Below are 19,920 nucleotides of genomic sequence, written 5' to 3'. Positions count from 1 at the left end.
TATGTTATCCTCTAAAGCATGTGTCATGGTGTTGATACCCATTCCTTCTTTTGACTGTGTGTTTTCATGGTCCCGCCCTCCCTTATACACATCCCCCTCGCCAGCCCAGCTCTTAAGATAAAACAAAGAGAGCCACAAAGTAAGGATCTGGATTTTTGGGAAGAAAAAAAGAACATGATCTGATTTTTGAACTTGGCTGAGGCTCTTGTGCTTTTCTCTTTTTGGTCGTTCTGAGGAATCATTTGGGTCTTTCTCTTGTGTGTTTGGATTTCCTTTCGGAGATGGTGGCCATCGTGTAAATACCTTTTACTCTTTTTATATTCTTCCAATAGATGGAATGGATTGGTGTTTTCGTTTTTGAAAGTTGTGACTCTGTTAGATAGAAATACAAACATCAAATGCTGTTCGTTGAATACGTCTGTACATTGGGTCAGAACAAATATTAAGTGTCGTCTCCGGTGGTAACAAGACAGCAGGGAATAAACAGAACCCTAGGCTAGCGGCCACATCCCTACAACACCGGGTCTTTGAAGGAAGGCTAGAACACATCTCAAAACAATTAGTAAGCTAACTGTACAGCCACTTGTTCGAAGAAATAACACAAAAAGGATGAGCAAATCATTCAGATTACTTCCATAAGCAGAGCTTGCCACTGGCGGTGCCACCGGCAACCCAGTTCTTGCTACGGTGGAACACAGCCACGGCAGGAACAGCAGTGATCCCATCACCACCAAGCTGAGCGAGCTGGTCGCCATTGCTGCTGTAAACATCAACGAAGCGGTTCATGTTTCCTATACAGAACCGCTGGATGGGGGATTGGGGGTTGAGTTGCCACTGAGGGCGGAGACTATAAGAACAAAGTTAGGGCTTGATACTTTGGCAAAACCAACAAGAACGCAAAGTAAAGGAGAAATCATACATTGTCACCCAGCGGCCAGTCTGGCAGTTGTGGCGGACAACAGTGTCGGGAGTGAACTCCTTTTCCGAAAGCTTGTGGCCCTGCTTCCACGTGGAGAGGCCCTTTGCGCCCACATCGTAGATCTTCAATGTATCGTCGTAGGATGATGTGGCAATCTGCCCAGCAGCATTGAAAGCTGCGTGGGAAACCGAGAGACGGCTTTCATGCTCAGCAACAGGGGTGGGACTATGCGGTGATAGCTTGCGCAAATCCCATAGTCTCAGGAATCGATCCAAACTTGCTGTCGCGAAGTAGTGCGGCTGGGAGGGACACAGTGTGAAGCCTCCAATCTTCTTATCAGAAAGATCCCAGTTCGACACATTGCTATCTTTACGCGGTTCCCGCGTATCGTATCGGCCGAATCCACCTTGGAGTGTAGTCCAGTACAAAGTGTGAGGGTCATCCAGAGCCATGTCTACTCCGGAGATTGCCTCATCTATGTTCGTGGATTCGGGAGCATAACTCTCTGAAGAGACCATTTTCTCCAAGTCCAATGCTCGAATCGAGCTGTCGTAACTTGCCGTGTACAAATGTGTTGGCTTTGATGGGTTGATCATCATTGCGCTGATCGTTCGGGTGTGTGGCTTGAGTGTTGTGAGGATTGGATCGGGGTCATCCTCATCTTCATCGTCGTCCTCGCCCGCCGCAGGCTTCTCCTGCGAGGCATCCAGCATGCCTAGATGACCCATTTTGTCTCCCGCGAATATAAGAGGTTTGGATTCGGATGGGTGGAAGGCCATGCTATACACACGCTCCGGGGTGATCTTGATCCCTGCAATGATAAAAATGTGTCAGAGTGGTAACTCTTTCATAGGAAGATAAAGTATTTACGTTGCGGATCCCATGAGTCCCACAATTGAAGCCCATTCATCTCCTCCCGAAGGGCCTTGAGCTCCTTGTCTGTTGTTTTTTCAACATCATCGTCCCCAAACGTCCTTTCATAGGGCATTGCAACACCCTTGGTGATGACATCAACTCCGATCAGGCTATCGGGACTAAGCTTTTGGCCTGAAACAAACATATCCGCCTGACTGAACGAGTCTGTCCGGCGCATTCTTTTGAGTCTGTCCGCTTCGCGCATCGCCTCATACTCATCATCGGCCTTGCGCTTTGCTACTTCACTTTCGGCGGCGATACCCTTGAGGCGCGATGATGTCCGCCGGGGCGTGATATCCTCCTCTGCTTTCACTTTAGGAGCTGCGCGCTTTTTCGGTTTTGTGACATTGCTGCTGGGAGTCTTGGGGCTTGCAAAGAGGCCCGAGGATTGCGATTCGAGTGTGAGTTTCTTCAATAGGGCATCACGCTCGGCAATGTTTGCCAAACGCTGCTGTTCGAATTCTGACAGCTCACTTTTCCCTGCCATATTTATTTCAAGGTCTTCGGGTAAACTTTCGTGTGCAGTTTGCGCTTCGGGGATGCGAGGCACGTCCTCGGGGAAACGCGTGAACCCGTTACACGACATCATGTGACTTTGCGGAAAGTTGATCGTCGATTAGAGTCCGTGCTGTAAAAAAAAAAAAGGTATTCTTCTTGTTTCTCTTTCTTTGAATTGAAGTTGAAAAGGTTCACGAAGTGGAAGAGAAGAGTAGGATTTACTTTAGATTGGATTTACTCTGAGAAGTGCACCAACAAGACTGCGCAAGTGCAGACCTAACGACTCAGCAATGGCGACAAACATCAATCGGCTGTGCTTCCTCTCAAGAAGCAATTCTACGGCTCCTTTTCTATATCACACCCAAACACTTACGCCTATTTCATCCGTGGCCCGAAAACAATTCAACCGTCGCTTTCCGCGCTCTTTTTCTACCCAGATCGATACCGAGGCCAATAATGCAACGGAGGACAAACCATTAGCGGAAGATAACACAAGTCAGAATACTTCTGAAGAGTCAACTACCTCCAGCTCGACGAGTGAGGCAGCTCCCAAGCCCCGACGAAGCTATCTGCAGAAAAAAGCAGCATCTGTCTCTGCAAGGCCTAGCCTCAGACCATCCGTGGTCAAGAAGACAACAAAAATAGCACCGAAGATCACAAGTCAGGAGAAATTGGTATTCGGAGGGCTCTTAGAGCAGCTTGGACTCAAATACGATGGGGAAACTACCGAGCCAAGCTCATTGAAACCGCTGAGCGAGGAGAAGAAGGCTGAACTGGCTGAGCTAGCGTCGGTGTTTGATAATTTGCTAAAGGACCCAAGACAAAAGAGAGCGAATATGAAAGCTAAGCAACAAGCGAAGGACGACTCTTCTTCTTATCAAAGACTAGAGAAGTCAAAAACGGAAGAACAAGTCCCAGCGGAGAATCAAGGTCCAAAGCGAATCTATCTCCGTGAACTGGGCTATACTGAGCCTGCCACGGCTAGCGCTGCCGAAGTGACCGTCAGCTTGCGGAGAGCGATTGAGATCGTCGTCAAAGCGGAATCAGAACACATTGAATTCGCACTTTTCCAAGCCATCGAGGATGGCAAGGGCGACATGGGTGTGTGGGAGGTATGCAAGGAGCGCATTTTCTCCATGCTGTGCCACCTAGACGAGAAATCTCTCGTCGAGGCTTCGGACCCGGGAAGTTTGAGCACAACAGACCAGCCCGAACCATCCACTCGGCTATCAGGACCTCTCAGAGTCCCAGCCGTTGTCCCGGTCTCCCCTGTCGTGGTAGCTCTATACCCGAAGACCCTCCTGATCGCCTTCCGCCTGCTGAATACCCACTTCCGTGACTCCCCGCTCATCCCCCAGTTCCGCTCGACAATCAAGGAATACGGCCGTGTCTCTACTTTCCTCGGTGCATCATCTGGCCTGTACGATGAGTTGATCCACTACCACTGGCGAGTATGCAAGGATCTTCCCACTGTGGTGTCAATCCTGCGCGAGATGAACCAGCTGGGCATCAACCCGAGTAGCAAGTCCCGCGGCATGCTGACCGGCCTTATCATTCGCCATGCCCGGGACTTGGAGGCTAATCGGAAATCCCCGAGCGAGAAGGATTTCTTCTGGGATTTGCCATCCAACAAGGAGGCATTCGATCAGCTTACCCGTAAGGATGGTTGGATGGACCAGATCGAGGCGCGTGCAGAGGAAGAGGCGAGGCAACGTCAGACTACTCGGACTTTCCACCACTAGGCTCTTGTGCTCATCTGGACAGTTTGAATGTACAGTCTGAAATATCATGTAAAGTATGTAATATTGTCAGCGAAGCCATATAAAAATTCATGTTAATACATCGTTCTTTGTCATTCAGCTTGCATCCTATTCCAAGAGTATTGTATTGTATGTACACGAATACTTGTATAAAACAAAAACAAAAGAGCCAAAGAAAGAAAATAACATCCATTAGAGCTCTCTACAAACCTCCATGGATCCCCCAAAACTTTTCCGCATTGAAAGTGAAACTATTATCATCCTTCCACAAATCATCGAAAGCAGTAAAAAGCACCAAATCCTCCCTCCGGTGATCAAAAGTCCCCCTCAAACTAGCAATAGCCACCCGCTGATTCTCTACCGAAGGAATAGCACCACCATTCACATCCCCAGCATGCGGCCACCCTGACTCCGTAATCATAGTCCGCTTCCCGCCAGCTCGAGCCGAAATACTATGCGCCTGTGCGAGGGCGTAAGCTCCAGCACCAGCAGGACGCTGGGTATGATCGAAGAAAGCATGGCAGTTTGCAGCGCAGTAGTCGGAGACCTGGCAGAGTTCCGGGTGGTCAAGCAGGACGGAGAAAGTATCGACTGTAACGACGGGGCCATTGTAGCCCTGTGCTCGGAGTACAGAGCGTGCTTTTTTCACGGCGCTCGCGACGTCACTGGCGGAGTTGGTGCCGGCATTTACGAGTTCATTGCCGACGGCGATAGTGTGGAAGATGGACCAGTCCTTTTTGCCGTCCGGGCCTGTTACAGCATCGCTGAAGGCGCTGAGGCTTCCTGGGAAATCGGTTAGGTCGTAGACGCCGGCAAAAACACGCATGTTGTGTCGTCGTGCAGCCTTGGATACTATTCTTGTTTGGTCGCAGTCTGTGCCATAGATGCGGATGAAGGAGTATTCGGAGATTCTGTCTAGGTCTTGGTTTACTTCTTCTTGGGTCTTGCAGGTGCGGTCTGCTCTGTAGGGGGAGTAAGAGATGCCGAACTGGGAGTTTGGGTGCTGATGAGGATGATAAGGAACGGACGGTTCGTGGATGTTAGGGAGTTTTAGCTCGTTCTGCTTGGCTGGGGCTGGGATGGAGTGGTCGTTCACATTGTCGTTTTTCTTGGATACTTTATGTGGCGGCGCCTTAACAGATCCATCTGTGTCCGGGGTTGATGTTGGGGGTTGCTTTGGTGTGAGAGTTAGGGCCGGTTTTTCGATAAGGGACCAACATATCCTCTCTTCATCAGGAACAGTTCTATCTACTAACATTCTCTTGTGCGGAGGCCAAGGCCTGAACGTAGTGTGTTTCCGTGCTGATGGGCTCTCCTTTTTCATTGACCCAAACGACTACCTCTTTGGTAAAGGGTGGCTGGGCGAGATCTCCACGGGATTGTTCCTCGACTATTGCCAATCAGCAAAATCCAATATAAGAAAGAGGGTAATTGAACAATGATGCTCTTACCCCGAGCTTCGGCGCAAACACCACAAGCAAGTAGCAGGCCGAAAAGCGCCTGAGTAAGGCGCTTCATTTTCCACCTGTATCCGCCCTGGGGAAGCTGATCTGTAAATTGAGTGTGATGATCTGAGCGTAGTCGGCGATCATAACAAGAGTAACTTTCCAACCATCTAGAAAAGGAAAACCCATGCATATGGTGCCGATCGGACCCATTATATCAATGCGAGCGGGCTCCACGGAATTCCAGCTACTTGAACTTTATTAGCGGAGGGAGTAAACACAAGGATGGCCAAGCATAGCACCTCGATCTGGTAAGGACATGTGGAATGGAATCGGGGAACTTCCAGGTTTCTGACATGTCCCCTAGCTTGATTGAGAGGCCCTTTGGCATCTGATCTGCTCGGCAAAGAGATCTAGTTACGGGGAATCACACGAGATCACGAAGTCGGATGGACCGAGAATGCTCCCAGCGATGGAGTAGATGGAATGTGGGGCCCATTCTTAGAGGTCGCTCGGAGACGCAGGGAATTCGGTAAATGTGAGGCAGACCTGATGAACTATCTGAAATTATTGAGACATTGAAAGGGGGATGAAGGGGTAGTTTTAGGGCAGGGGTCTGGCCCTAAGATATTGGGCTTCTCGTCTTCTGTTGAGTTCCAAACCCAATGAACGGCAAATGGACATTTTGAATGCTCTATCTAGCTAACAACTGACTGACACTTCAAATTTATAGCAGTAGACTCTACTATGGCAAGAGGGGAAAAGAGAAGAATCGGAACATGAAGTAATACCATTCATTCCACGGGATAAAGGGCTTTTAGGTCTGAATAATGTATGCAAAGATAAATATGTCCTTGAAGCAAAGAGCCAAGGGAAGAAGGATAATATTAAACAACTTAGAATCATGCACAGGCAGAGAATCATACCGCCGGCGAAGAGAGAAAAGGGCGGACCTGTGCAGGGCATGCAATAAGAATGTATATCGACAAGGTAACAATACAAGGATTGAAAAGGCATTAGGGCGTAGGTCGACTGAAGGGAATAGAAAAGCGATAGATGCTGAAGTCATGTGGGCGTGAGCAGTCATCGGATGTCTGGTCAGGACCAGAAGTATGAGACAAAGGAAGGCATTACTTCCTCTTGCTCATCACCTTGGTAATGGCATGTCGAATGATTGTTCCTGCCTTTTCAATCTCTTTCTTGGTGAGACCGGTAGTGACGCACACCTTCAAGGCTGGCGGAACAATCTGCTTGGGCTCGAAGTTATCCTCGAGAGTCTTCAGCCGCGTAATCATAACACCATTGGCGAGAGACTGCGAGAGCATTAGAAATGGACTTAAAGAGGGTTAGAACGAAAGAAAATGTGATACATACCTCATCGACGGCATCTTGAAGCAAGAACTGCTGGTCATCGGCTGTGAGCCGCTTAGCAGCCACAACCTCAGGCTTGATGACCAGGATGAGAATGGGGTTCTCAGGCGAGCTGGTGCAGTAAACCCAGTCACTCCGGGGATCCAACTGAGCCCGCATGGCCTTGGTGAGTTCCCGAAGTTGTGACACTGTCTCCGGGTTGTTCTGAAGGATGTTGATGGTGGCACTGGCGGTAGTCGAGAGCAGAGCGGGAAGCGCAGCAGAGAAGGTATAGGCAGCAGCCGAGATACGCTGGTGGTGAACAATCTCCTCTGAACCAGCACAGAAGCCACCTCCAGCAACAAGAGGACCAGCCAGTGACCCGACAATCATATCAACCTCGGCAGCATCGACGTTCTGGTGCTCCGTGATACCACGGCCAGTGCGTCCCAAAACGCCAAAAGACCAGGTCTCATCAAGGATCAGACGGAACTTGTACTTGAGTCTGAGTTCGATCTGCGATATGTGTAAGGACGGGAAATTCATGGTTCAAGTTGACGGGACACATACAATCTTAGGCAAGTCCGCCATGTCACCATAAGACTCGAACAGACCTTCCGTGATAATAAATCTGCGAGTCAGAGGCTTCCGGGCTTGCTCCTTGGTGACCTTCGCGAGCACACGCTCCAGATCCTCCATGTCATTATGCTCATACCACCGGACAATGCTTCGAGAGATCTGAATACCCTTGCGAATCGCAAAGCTAACCCCCTTATCCGCGACGATAATGTCTCCACGCTTCGAGAAGGCAGGAATGACACTGGAAATGGTCGAGAAGGCCTGGGAGTAGATGATGCAAGCTGTTGTTCCCAGGAAAGCCGCCACATCATCTTCTGTCTTCATGTGAACATCCTGGGTGCCGTAGAAACCACGAGGTCCACAGGGACCGATTCCGTAAGCGCGGAGTGTTTGGATTGCCTGTTCCTTGAGGGACTCATTCGTATTGAAGTTGTAAAAATTTAAGGAGCCGAGATTCATAACGGTACGGCCGTTGGCCAGTTTGGATTTCGGGCCTACGGGGCTGAAGATCCCAATTTCATCTGTCAGTAAATTGTCCACAAGGTGCGCCAGGCAGAAGCAATAGGAACAAAGGGGTACGATACCCAACAATCACGGTTCGCTTATCAACCTCCATCTCTTCCAAGGGTGTCGCGTTCCCGACGAGGGGTTCAGGTGTCCATTCATCCACGAGATCGTCAATCTCATCTTCTGTGAGTGGCACAACGCCCGGTTTGGTCGAATACTTGGGCGCTAGAAGATATCGCACAGCAAAAAGGAAGAGGAATAGTTCGACAGCAGAGCGAATTGGGTCATCTTGATAGCTTGACTTGACGTAGCGGAGGAAGATTGCGGAGCCAGGCACACGGTGGAATAGATCCGTGAGTTCATGCAGATATTCAGTAAGAATACGCTGGGTCTCCTGGAGATCCATGGCGGAGGTTAAAAAGAGCGCGATTGGTGTGGTGCACCAGGCCAGCGAGATACCCGGAATGCAATAGGTTAAAAGGAGGCGCGATAAACAGGTGCTTACTGGCGGAAGATGGGGGTGAGGATGAAACGGGAGGCTCGGAGTCCTGGGTATCTCCGTGCCACGTGACCTGTACAATTCCATTCGCTTGGGACAATGTAATTTTAAAATTAGGGACTAAGACTTGAGCTATAGGAGAATTTCACGAAAGCAATGCAATTTAATTCCGGTAGAAGTGTAAATAAAACAAGCAAAGAAAGCTGGAAAAAGGAAGGTAAACCCCCGAGGATGACTTCGAAGACCCCTTCATACAAGCGTCATGCCACAAACAATATTTGGAAGCAACCATTCATTAAGATCAAATTGTGCGCCGATGAGTTCAGAAAGATGCAGCGAATTTTAATAAACGCATAACTTTGTACAAAGCATTCCCGTGTCGTTTCGCCACATTAGATGGACCACTTACCAGTGCCCGCTGAGGGTGCCGGGATGCTGCCTGAGGTGTAGCCCTTGGGGATGTTAGAGCCGGTGTACCACGAGACAGTATCATTGAGTCCGTGATCAAGTGGCTGGAGTAGGCCAGTTGAGTCTGGTTTGCTGACACCGAGTTGTTCCCAGAGTGAGCCCGACAGAACGCTATTCAACTGGCCGGTGTTGCGCAGGACGACAGGCGCAGCGATAATGACGACAAAGATGAGGAGCATGACAAAGTAGAGAATGGCGAAGCGGACAACGCGTCTCTTGCGAAGCTTGGACTGCTTGAGAGAGTAGATAGGAGGGCGAATTTGAGAGCTAGAAGCAGGACAGGTTAGTATTGGGTTATTTGAATACCAAAGGGAAAAGGTACTTACCTTGGGCGCAGCCAAAACAGGATCACCGAATGGAAGGTGTCAACATATGGGATGGCGAGGGCCGGGAGCATGGCAAACAAGAGAATATGGCCGAGGAAGAAATCGTTGGCGAAATAACCGAGTTCAGTGATTTTGCACAGGAATTCACGTCCAGGCTGAGAAAGTGAGTGCCAACCCATGTTGTACCATTTTCCAGTCCACCATGCAATATTAGATTGATCGTTCTTGAATTCGCGAGTCAATGCGAGCGAAATGATAACCTTGTAGATGAAGCGCTGGAGAGCCATCGCAGCGATCATTCCAGAGATGGTTCGGGGCCAGCTGAGGGATTCAAGGAAGAACATGGCCAGGAAGAGGAGCAAAAACACAATCACGGCGATGGCATGGGCGATAGCTGCGAGAACGGCACCGAACTTCTTGCAACACATGCCAAACACCGGGCCCATGCAGCAAGCCATGCCGAAGAACATGCCTGCCACACCGGCGTTAACACCGACAGGAGCGAAAGCGACAATCGCAACGCGAAGGATGGGATTCGCAGCCCACTTGACATCATCGGAGTACATTGTCCGGGAATTGATGTAGAGATACGGGATCAGTGTGGCACCAACACCCAGGAGAGGCGAGATGATTTCGCTGAAGAAGATGTTGGTGATGCGCGCTCTGGGAATATCACCGGAGCCTTTCTCCGATGGAACTCCGAGAACTTTGCGCTTGTAACCAGTGATGCGAGTACGCGAAAGGCGACAGAAGCCGATCCAGGAGGAAGCATGGGATCGGGAGTTACCGCGAGAAAGCCAGCGGATGTAGTCGCGGTAATCAATAAAGAAATCGTTCCATGCAAACTGGTGCGGGTTGAACAAGAAAGGCGAGATGGAGAGGGCGAGTAAAGAAACCCAGAACCAGATCAGAGCGGGAGTCCAGACAGTTGTAGTACTGAACAACAACATCAGCAGGAGTCGAGCACCCAAGTAAATTGAGGGACCGGCAAATCGCGAGTAGAGGACACCGAATGGGATACGGGCAGTTGCGAAACCACGGCCCGTACCAATGTATCGCGCACCTCCGAAAGACAAGTTCTGATGGACGGCGTTGGCGTAGATCTGACATACAAACACCTCGAACATGAAAGAGAGTGAACCGAAGTGCTTAGCCAGACGAGTAGCCATGCGCCATACTCCCCTCTCTGTCAACTCTTGGACGGCAAGAGGAACGAAAGAGATGAAGAACACGATGAAAATTGAGATAACACAGCGATTCACCCAGTTAAGGATGGGGATCAGGTTGGCGCAAAGAGTCGGCACAAGAGGATCGGTGATAGGCAAGTCCGAGTTGTAACGGCACATGATGGTCTCATGCTTCAGGGCACCAAGGTTGATCAGGACAAACATGAACATTTGCACAGACAACATAATGAACATGTTGTTCAAATGGAAACCAGGGTGAGCATAGTAGAATGAAAGGAAGCGATCGAGGGGCAACTGGGTGCCGAGATAGTAGTACTCTCTGGACAACATTTGTTCACCCATACCAGTACCAATCTTCGTGGTGAAGTTAAGAATGGATCCAAAACCGAGATCACGACCCTTACCACACTGATAGTATTCACAATGCTTGATGCGACCTCCACGGAGGATGGCATTCATACCAGCGTAAATATCCTCGTTCAGGTGCAATCCTTTCTGGGCTTTGGAAACACCGCCACGGGTGGTCATGAAAGTGCCATTCAAGAAATCAGGGTGACCATAATGCAGCTTACCACCGATTTGAGCAAGTGTACGAGCGAAAAGGGTACCGAACGTTTGTTCCTTAGAGGCGGCGACATCACCAAGGACACCGACGCTCTCAGAGAAAATGTATTCACGGGCTCCCAGGATGGCAACGGGGTTCTCCTCAGGCGAGGCAATTCCAGGGGTGTACGGAGAAACATTGTCGGTGGTCAATTCCTCGAACTCAGCCAACACACTGCGAATCTTCAAACATTCTTCAAGGTAGTTGTCTTGGTTGGCATCAATGAGCTGGATGTATTCACCACGGTAGAAGATGATAGCATGGTTCTGGTTGTCGGACTTTCCGTCTCCAAGAATGGGGTTTCCAGAAAGCTGAATTCTGAACTTGGGTTTGCGCATGTTGTTCTCGAGAAGTTCACAGTGGCCATCAATCAAGGCTGAGTAGAGACGGGGTTCTTCGCCTTCGGCGACAGGTGGCTCCTCATCCAGGTATGCAATCTGCAGGTCGGGGTAAGCGCGAAGCAAGAATTCGGTGTTCTCGCGTTCGTCCTTGCTGAACTTGGCGTAGCGCTGCATCGAAACACAGATGCGGAACTTGCGGCGAGCCATGCGCTCAAGCTCCCGCTCAAGCTTCTCAGAGTTGCCACCAAACATCTGGACAACCTCGGGGTTTTCGACGCGGTAGAGCAGCTTGATAGCACGGCTGTAGTTCATAAATCCAGACACAGTTCTGTACAAGGTTTGAGATCGGAGGGAAGCCCAGATTCTTGTGCGAAGGGTATATTCGGGGGCGGCGGACTTGAAACCGATGCAGTAGAAAGGAAGATCGTCAACCTTGCTCTTGGCGGCGTCTTTCTCGGGCTTTTCGTAATCACCATTAAACTGCGACGTCTCGTCGGCGAGAATCTTGGTATCCTTGACGAAGCAATCCCACTCGTGAGGGTGCAGTTGCTTGAGGTATTCGAGCAGGGTCACCCGGGAGTAAGGCTCATCTTCACGGATAATTTCACGAAGTGACAGCAGGATCTTTTCACTGTAGTGAGGGATCAGGACGGTGAAGGTGGGCATGTTGTCAACGGGGAGCGGCTCAGGCATAGGAGTAGCGAGCGATTGCGCAAAGAACGAGATACGGCGCTCCGCCTCACTTCCCTGGGGGAAGAATTCGGTCTTGAAAGATTGATCTTCCTGGGACACAAAGAAGGTCGGGGCGCGAAGAGTGCGCTTGCCTTCCTGTTCGGAGGGAACCTGGTGGTATAACAGCTTCTGCACGTGGTCGATGGCCAGAAGGTGCTCACGATACATGGAAATGATGATAGCATTCCAAACCTGGGAGATCAAAACCTTGGGCTTGTATTTGATCTCCATGTCGGTAGTGGCGAGCACCTTAGAGTAGATACGTTTAGGGAGTCGGGAGAAGATGTTTCTCCACGGTGACCAAATCGACACACCCAAGTAGAATGATCGCGCCACAGAGAAGATGGTGTTGCAAATAATGTACCACAGATAACTATCCAGGAAGAAGAGGGTCAAGTCCATGAAAGCCATCAGGCCCAGCAGGATCTGAGGCTGTCGGTGGCAAAGTGTGTTGCCAATGTATTTCGCGCCAGTACACTGATGGATCTGCATTGGAGATAGGATGCGGATGGGATCCTTGAAAGATAGCGTCAAGAAGAAGTAAGATTCCGCCAACTTGGCACCGAACACACAAACCCATAGGCCATATGACATCCACATGTCATTACCTGAAAGACGAGGGAAACTGGCCGTAAAGGTCTGACTGGCAACATATTGTCGTCCACCTTTCTTCATGTAGTTGCCGAACAGCGCACCCAACGGCTGGATTGCGAAGAACGCAGCTGTGAAAATTGCAAGAACAAAGTGGACGATACCAAGAGCGAGGCCAATGCCATCTACGGTCTTGGTTGGCATGGATTTCATCCCCGGCAAAATGGCGAAGATCACGATACCTGGGGCCAGGTTGATGATGAAGACCACAATGAGGAACATGAAACGCTTTCGTAGGTGCTGTGCTCCAGCCCAACGTCTGGGGACATACATCCATTCACAAATGGTGGCAAGAATCTGGATAAAGGAGACTAGAGCACCACCGAAACCGACGGCGGCGAGATATTTGGGCGTGGGTGGCTTGTTGTCACGCTGCTGTTGGTAGTCGATAGTATACAATGTCGGAGCGTTATAAGCAGTGAAGAACCAGAAGGCACCCAGGTGGATAACCCAGATACGGTTGAAGTTCGTGATCATGTGGAACCAGGAGCGAGTTTCCTTGTAAGTCTTGAAGAAGGCCTTGTTCCAGACTACGTCCTTCAACTTGGGCCATCTTTCAGCGATGGGAACATCGACCAGACGAGTCTTATCCTCAAAACTGATGCGCTCAATACCCTCCGGGTACCAGAAGAGCTGGTTCATATCATCATAACCAATGATTTTGTTGTGATCATGCTCACGACGAACGTACTTGCCGTCCACGATTTCATATCCCTGATCCCGACAGTAGTGGTATAAAGGAGTGATGATCTCATTCAGGTAGGTGAATTCCTCCACTGGCTCAACGCGAGCCTGGCATTCTGGCGAAGTGTAGTAATCGTCGGCACACTTGAAGATGAAACAGATGCATTCCGGGAGGAATCGGACCTGGTTGGCTTCACCCCAAATCAGAAGATATAGAGCAATTTGACGGGCCCGATCGTGCTGGGACATCCGGTTCATGCGAGACTTCCACCGGTATTCTGCAGCTTCCAAACTGTTATCTCCTTCCAAAGCCTCAAGGGTTTCCTCTTCGTTCTCGGGATTCTGTTTGGCGGCCTTGGCTGCAGCCTTGCGTGCTTTCCGCGTCTTGCGATCCGCCTTACCGAGCTTCATGTTGGCAAAGCCAACGGCATCATCGAGATCGAGATGGGCGGCGAAATACCACCGGCGGTAATTCGCGTTATGACCACCGATGTAGTCGGCATGGATGGAGAGAAGTGCCTGGTTCGGCGTCATGCGCGAAGCACGAGAGTCCAACATAGTCATCATGTGGTCATACATGTTACGCATGCTGTCCCGCTGGAAGCCAAATTTGTTCACCAGATCAAGGAAGATATCCTCGAGCTCCTCCTTCGAGAGGGGGATCTGGGCGTCAGAGGTCCAGGCTGGGTAAGGCTCACGCGAGCGCTGGCCAGCGGGAAGGGCGTTGCCGTAGTCCATTCCGTAGACAGGAGTCGAAGCACCAGATGATCGATTGGCTCCGTAGGAGATCTGGGAAGAAGGAGGACGGTAGCCACCACGACCGCCGTACTGGCTGTCTGAGTAACTGTTATACCGTTCGTCTCCACGGCCGTAGTAATCCATGTCCGCAGCACGAGCAGTCTCGGACCTCATTGTGAAGTCGCTGAAGGTCTCGGAATCTTCCTCGGAATCATGGCCACGGCGGCCTCGGCCATATTCGCCTTGTCCCTGGTCGTAGTACTGGTCGCCGCCTGCACCGCCGGCGGCGCCGCCGTAGTACTGGTCTTGGTGTCCGGCCTCGTAATATCCTCCGTCAGCGTATCCGTGCCCTGCATCCGCGTGGTGTCCACCATCCGGATGGGCTGGGTCGGCGCCGTGACCACCGTCTGCTCCGTAGTAGCCATGACTGTTCTTCCTGTCAGCTCTTCCATTACTCAACCTTCTTTTGCCAGGAGTGCTCATACCCTTGGTCATAATAGCCTCCATCACCGTATCCTTGGTTGTCATAATAACCCTGGGCATGTTCGTCCTGGTAGTAGGAGTCACCATGAGCTTGACCATGCGCCTGCCCTTGCTGGGGGGCATAGCCATCGTCATAGTGGCCTCCGCCTGCGTAGCCCGACATGACGAGCGAGTCGCGATCGATTTGCTGCTAAGAACTCGGCTGGTGGAATTAGCTCCAGATGTTCAAGGATGATGCCGGATCGCCTTCTGCCAGTCTCACCTCAACCCTGATCATTCAATTTATTATTTTGTCCGGGATGTCGAATTAATGCAGCATGGACGTGGCAAGATGAAATGCTCAGGAAATAAATGCGTTATCTTGAGAACCCAAGCGAAGGTGTGTCGAACGAGTCTCCGACTCCGTAACGAATGGCAAGTGAGTGGTTCTCTGTCTCACGAAAAGGAAGGTGCAATGGATATTTTTAAGAGCAAAGCAGCCTCCCTCCTATCTTCTTTCGTCAAAAAAAAGAAAGAACACGAAAGGTAGCAAATAGAAGGAACAATCGAGACAAAAAGCGAATGGAAGGGGGTTGGAAAGGGAAGACAAGAAAATGCTTGTTATTTTTGGGATTTGGGGGGTGGTGCTCTGTTGTCTTCAGAGTAATTTACCGTCATCTTACACTTAGAAAGGGTACGTGTCAGACTTCCAGGTACTGAATACCTCTTCCCAGTATGGCTGGCCCCTATCTTTCCCAGGTACTGATTACCACCCCTTTGTTTACCATACGTGGCGCATTAAGTTTAGCTTGCCTTTCTAGCCTAGAGTTCTCTCCAGGGCTCTCCCTGATCGTCCATTTTAGAATTACCGTTACTGTCCGACTGTATTTACTGTGTTTCCCCCGATCAACTTTCAATTTCCAATCTCCCTTCCCCAATGACCGTCTATCTCGGGCACTCGGAATCCAAGGGAGTCTCGACGGCCCCTGAAACTTGCCCCACTATAACCAGCCAACTTGTAATCCGGTAACAAATAATGTGGCTGGGAGTGCATTTCCCAAGATACCTATGGAACTGTTTCCAAAATTGGATTTCTTGTTATGGCGACCACTTGGTATGTAGGGATAGCGCCCCAGCACTGTTTTTCATTCCTCGTTACTCCGTACTATACGTACACTTCTAGACTTGGCTCTCATACTTCGGGGTTTCTACCAATGTAGGTACGTACGCTTATCTATCTGCTTAGGTGGCAACATTTGAACTGTTTCTAATATGTGATCGGTATCAATTCAATTGAATGTTTTGTTATAATCCGAACCAGATAATACAGCATCTTAAACATGATTTGATGTTCAAATAAAATTAATATCAAATCTGAGCTCAGATGGTTGGTCATGGACGTGTTCTCAACTCTTGTTCCATGGCTCTCAAGCGACAGAAACCATGGTCTTTTGGTCTTTCCAAGGTTACTTTCCACACTGCTTATATTATATATATTTTTTTTACATATATATACATTATTGTTAATCTCCACGATCTTCCATTCTTATTGCTGCTTTCATCATAGTGATCGATCACAGACTTTTTTTTACTCCGTTTTAGTGTTTAGCGTACGGCTGATTTGCCACCGCAATACAAGTGTCTCAATTTGTAGTCGATCAGTTCCATGTGTAATACATTTGACTTTCCACTCCCGGCTATTTTCAAGGTAAATGTGGCTGGCCTTCTATATTACACAGCGCACAGTGGACACCGTATCAGAAAACCCGAAAGCTTTTGTAGGCTTGGTCACTTAAGCCACAAGTTGAGCTCGCTAACGTTCCAAGGTTTGAAAACTCAATCGGCTTTGTCTATATTTATCTTTTTATGGGCTTCCCTAGGTACATTTCATCTCCCTACCTCAACCTCACACAGTTATATATGATTATTAATCCGTATACTATATCAGGTCTGACTATGCATAAAATGTACACTTGGACTGGGTATAGATGTATCTGAATACACCAGCTGATACTGTGTATACATACAGAGCTAGTAACTTTGTATTCGAAAAAGATCTCCACCGTTAGACGCAGGATTTCATCTTGTCCACACACTAAGTGGATCATCAATTGCTTTTTTCTTAATTCTTTCGGAGAGCCTCGATATTGTACGCCATAACCAAGCCGCTGCAGCACAATCAAGCCAGTACTTATCGAGTATATTGTGGCACTTGTAGCCGTTACAACATATACTTGCATCACGGACCACAGCATTATTAGTTTGCAACAGAGTACTTGTACCTTGTACACCCTGATACGGCGGACGCAGGATCGCGCAGGTACGACACATCAGCTGCATAAAGGAAGCCGATCTTCGATATTTGATTTCCATTTTCTCCTGTGGATTTCACTATTTATCCACCCTACGGAGTACAGAATACTGGGGTCTTTATTATTGATAGTTACCCACTGGTATCTCAGACCGATAGCGATCGCATGTTGTACTTCGTACTATGTACTCCGTAATGTAATCCAAAAATAACCTACCGACGGAGAAATTAGTCTTAAAAGGTCTAGTCAGCGATCACTAGCCGGTAGGCGTGCCCTAGTGTCGCACATTTATTGTACGTACTGATTGCTACGTATTGACCCGCCTTTCAATACCTAGTACACCGCACTAACACAATCCTCAAATGTGACTAAATGTCGAGCAAACGCTCATAATTATGTATGAAAACAATGTACCCTTATATTTATTTTTTTAAACAAAAGACTGGCTTACTTGCATCTAGGGGGAGCCACTAGCAGCCATCGACACCATTGTTTCTAGAACCCCATAACAAGCTCTTTCGTAGTTATTTTCGGCTCTAGCCCCTGAATAAGGCGTACATCAAACGTTAGCACCGGCTCCCCGTGGATGTATTTCAATCTCTACAGAGTACTCTGCGGCCCATTATTGATTAAGCGTCTAATAATCATTTACACAGGAGCTAATCGCGAGACTTTGGACTCTGATTCAAATTGAGTAATTAGGGGGCTGTGACCCCCGGCTCCGGGGGCCTCCACATTCTATATGCGTCATGATCCCTCGGGGAGCTAATCATGACCCCTATTTTGAGGTAGTTGTGTCCATATATACAACACAACATACCTCAAAGGCCTCAAGTAGTGATATGTCGATATCATAAGTTCTGTTTGAATTTTCCACGTGATTTGTACGTTGAATCAGTACGTTCACGGCCAAAGGCCACAGGGTTTAAACGAGCGGCCCCGGGGATTACCCCGCCACATAACCAGTTCAAAGTAGAACAAAATAGCACATATGACACCTGGGCATGCATACAACATCCAAATATTACATGCGTAGTACAGTGTTATATCTTTATGACAGGGTTTATGTTAAGCTTCGCCGTTGTCGGGTAATGGCTGTGTACTCCGTACCAATAATACTTAGGTATATCGTTTATTAAGAATTCAACTACGTCAATTATGGTACATCTCTTCTAAGGTTCATTTTACGGTGCCGTCTTTCCCTACGTAGATATTATATACTCATCAGGGCTAGTAGAACAAATTCAATTGACTCCAGGTAGCCAAATTTCGCGTGAAGGGCTCTTTCTCTATAGATCATTTATCTCTTCCATTTTCAATCCCAAGGCCATATTATTTGCACCTCATGTTTCACCAGTGATGCCAAGCCGATATACAGAGGCTGGGACGGTTGACATAACCTCTCGGCCAATCGTAGATTATACTCACAGATCCATAGTTCACTCACAGATCAAATTCCAAATTTGTACGAGCAAGGCAGATAATCTCCACTATTTGCTGGGAGGCAAGGGGACGCCGATCTTCATCGGCATAGCGATGGAGTGGCCCTTATAATGTCCCTAGGCTTAGCGTTGATCCAAGGCCTAGGAGTCTAACTTCCACAAGCCACGCGGTACAATGTAGCTGCTCTGTTTGGTGTCAGCATACTCCGTCAGTTCATCCATTCCGAGTGACGCTATACAGCTGCCTCTCCAGGAACACTAACTACTTGCAGCAAGGAGGTCCAGCCTCCCGTTGCCTGAGATCTCCGCAGATCTACGCACTATTCTCGCATTGGTGACTGAAGTGCTTTTCGTGTTAGTTATTACAGGACATCCGACCACACTTTGTTTTGTTTGTTTGTTTGTTTTTCTCTCTCTTCCTTATGTTATAGATCTATGTGTACTTACAATATGTCCGTCTAGATCAAATATACGGACTATAGCTTCCCTAGTGCCATCCTATAGTGCGCAGCTCTGGGACTCGGCTCAAAGGGTAGTGAATCTTTATATGGTGATGAATATTAGCTAGGTCAATTGCATTATTAAAGGTTCAGTTCCAAATCCCTGGGCCCTGCAATGACTACCTTGCTATGTTCTATTAGTTTTTAATATAGGTAAGCAGAAAGCATATCTCCATACATCATGAATTCTATATGGAGTAGTAGAGCTGCATCCATTCCATGTGTAAGCCGTCGCTGTTATTCTTAGCCCACAGCATGGAGCATATTTTGCACCAGTATATATAAGAGATCATGTTTAGAGATACTAGTAATTTGCGTGGAATTATTGTTTTGTTGGGTGTTCTTGTTGTCGTCGGTGTAGTTTTTCACAGGTGTCTACTGTTATATATATATATATCGTTTTACTTGCATCCCATATAACCACAATGTAACAACAACTCTATCTTTATTTCCCATCCTAATAAGTTTGTTCTTTCTAAAAAAAAAAAAAATAACTGCATGTATAAACAAATGTAGATTATTACGACAAGGGTTAACGTCAAGTTGAAAGCAACCTATTCAAGATATCGGAGCCCTGGAGTGGAAGACATAAATATGGTACAATAATAATGCCATAATTAGTGCACCAATGTACTGAATTATATACAGTAGAGATACCACACTCCTACATAATATAATCCCAAAATGGTCCTTACCTGAACCTCATCTGGGCAGCCCTGGACTTCCACCGGGCTGCTATAATAATATTTATTTTCTCACAGTGCTGGCTCATAATTCAAATTGTCCACACGTTTCACCCGGATTATAACCTACAAGCCTGTGAGGTGGTACATCTAGTTTGTGGGTTGCACGTTGCCGTGCCAACGTGTCCGTTGACAGCTCAACAGCCGGAGCAACATGGGACCAACCTTAAAAGAACAACGAAAATCCCCGGGGCCTCTAGCACCGACCTAGTCAGCGCAGTTACGATATATTATATACCTGGGAAATATCATCATCAT

At 48.4% G+C, this 19,920-nt stretch overlaps 5 protein-coding genes across 5 annotated transcripts; 1 reads left to right on the top strand and 4 right to left on the bottom strand.

Moving 5' to 3' along the window:
- Window positions 1–627: 627 nt before the first annotated feature.
- Window positions 628–2,423, bottom strand: N7447_005758 (WD domain protein; the record flags this gene model as incomplete). The annotated part of the gene is made up of 3 exons (XM_057230020.1): window positions 628–847; window positions 920–1,730; window positions 1,790–2,423. The coding sequence occupies 3 exons, from the start codon at window positions 2,421–2,423 to the stop codon at window positions 628–630; spliced, it is 1,665 nt and encodes a 554-aa protein (XP_057085110.1).
- A 199-nt stretch (window positions 2,424–2,622) lies between these two features.
- On the top strand, window positions 2,623–4,074 carry N7447_005757 (uncharacterized protein; the record flags this gene model as incomplete). The annotated part of the gene is made up of 1 exon (XM_057230019.1): window positions 2,623–4,074. The coding sequence occupies one exon, from the start codon at window positions 2,623–2,625 to the stop codon at window positions 4,072–4,074; it is 1,452 nt and encodes a 483-aa protein (XP_057085109.1).
- Window positions 4,075–4,294: 220 nt separating this feature from the next.
- Window positions 4,295–5,350, bottom strand: scw4 (putative cell wall glucanase (Scw4); the record flags this gene model as incomplete). The annotated part of the gene is made up of 1 exon (XM_057230018.1): window positions 4,295–5,350. One exon carries the CDS (start codon window positions 5,348–5,350, stop codon window positions 4,295–4,297), a length of 1,056 nt encoding a protein of 351 aa, XP_057085108.1.
- Window positions 5,351–6,667: 1,317 nt separating this feature from the next.
- Window positions 6,668–8,379, bottom strand: lcbA (serine C-palmitoyltransferase subunit lcbA; the record flags this gene model as incomplete). Its single annotated transcript, XM_057230017.1, has 4 exons — window positions 6,668–6,850; window positions 6,912–7,403; window positions 7,458–7,968; window positions 8,051–8,379. The coding sequence occupies 4 exons, from the start codon at window positions 8,377–8,379 to the stop codon at window positions 6,668–6,670; spliced, it is 1,515 nt and encodes a 504-aa protein (XP_057085107.1).
- Window positions 8,380–8,864: 485 nt separating this feature from the next.
- On the bottom strand, window positions 8,865–14,849 carry N7447_005754 (Glycosyl transferase family 48; the record flags this gene model as incomplete). Its single annotated transcript, XM_057230016.1, has 3 exons — window positions 8,865–9,207; window positions 9,267–14,630; window positions 14,689–14,849. The coding sequence occupies 3 exons, from the start codon at window positions 14,847–14,849 to the stop codon at window positions 8,865–8,867; spliced, it is 5,868 nt and encodes a 1,955-aa protein (XP_057085106.1).
- Window positions 14,850–19,920: the final 5,071 nt, after the last annotated feature.

The sequence above is a fragment of the Penicillium robsamsonii genome (assembly GCF_028829455.1).
Source record: "Penicillium robsamsonii strain IBT 29466 chromosome Unknown utg000003l_segment0_segment0, whole genome shotgun sequence".
NCBI lineage: Eukaryota > Fungi > Ascomycota > Eurotiomycetes > Eurotiales > Aspergillaceae > Penicillium > Penicillium robsamsonii.
Note: the sequence above shows the minus strand (reverse complement) of the source record. Positions and strands in the feature narration are given on the sequence as shown.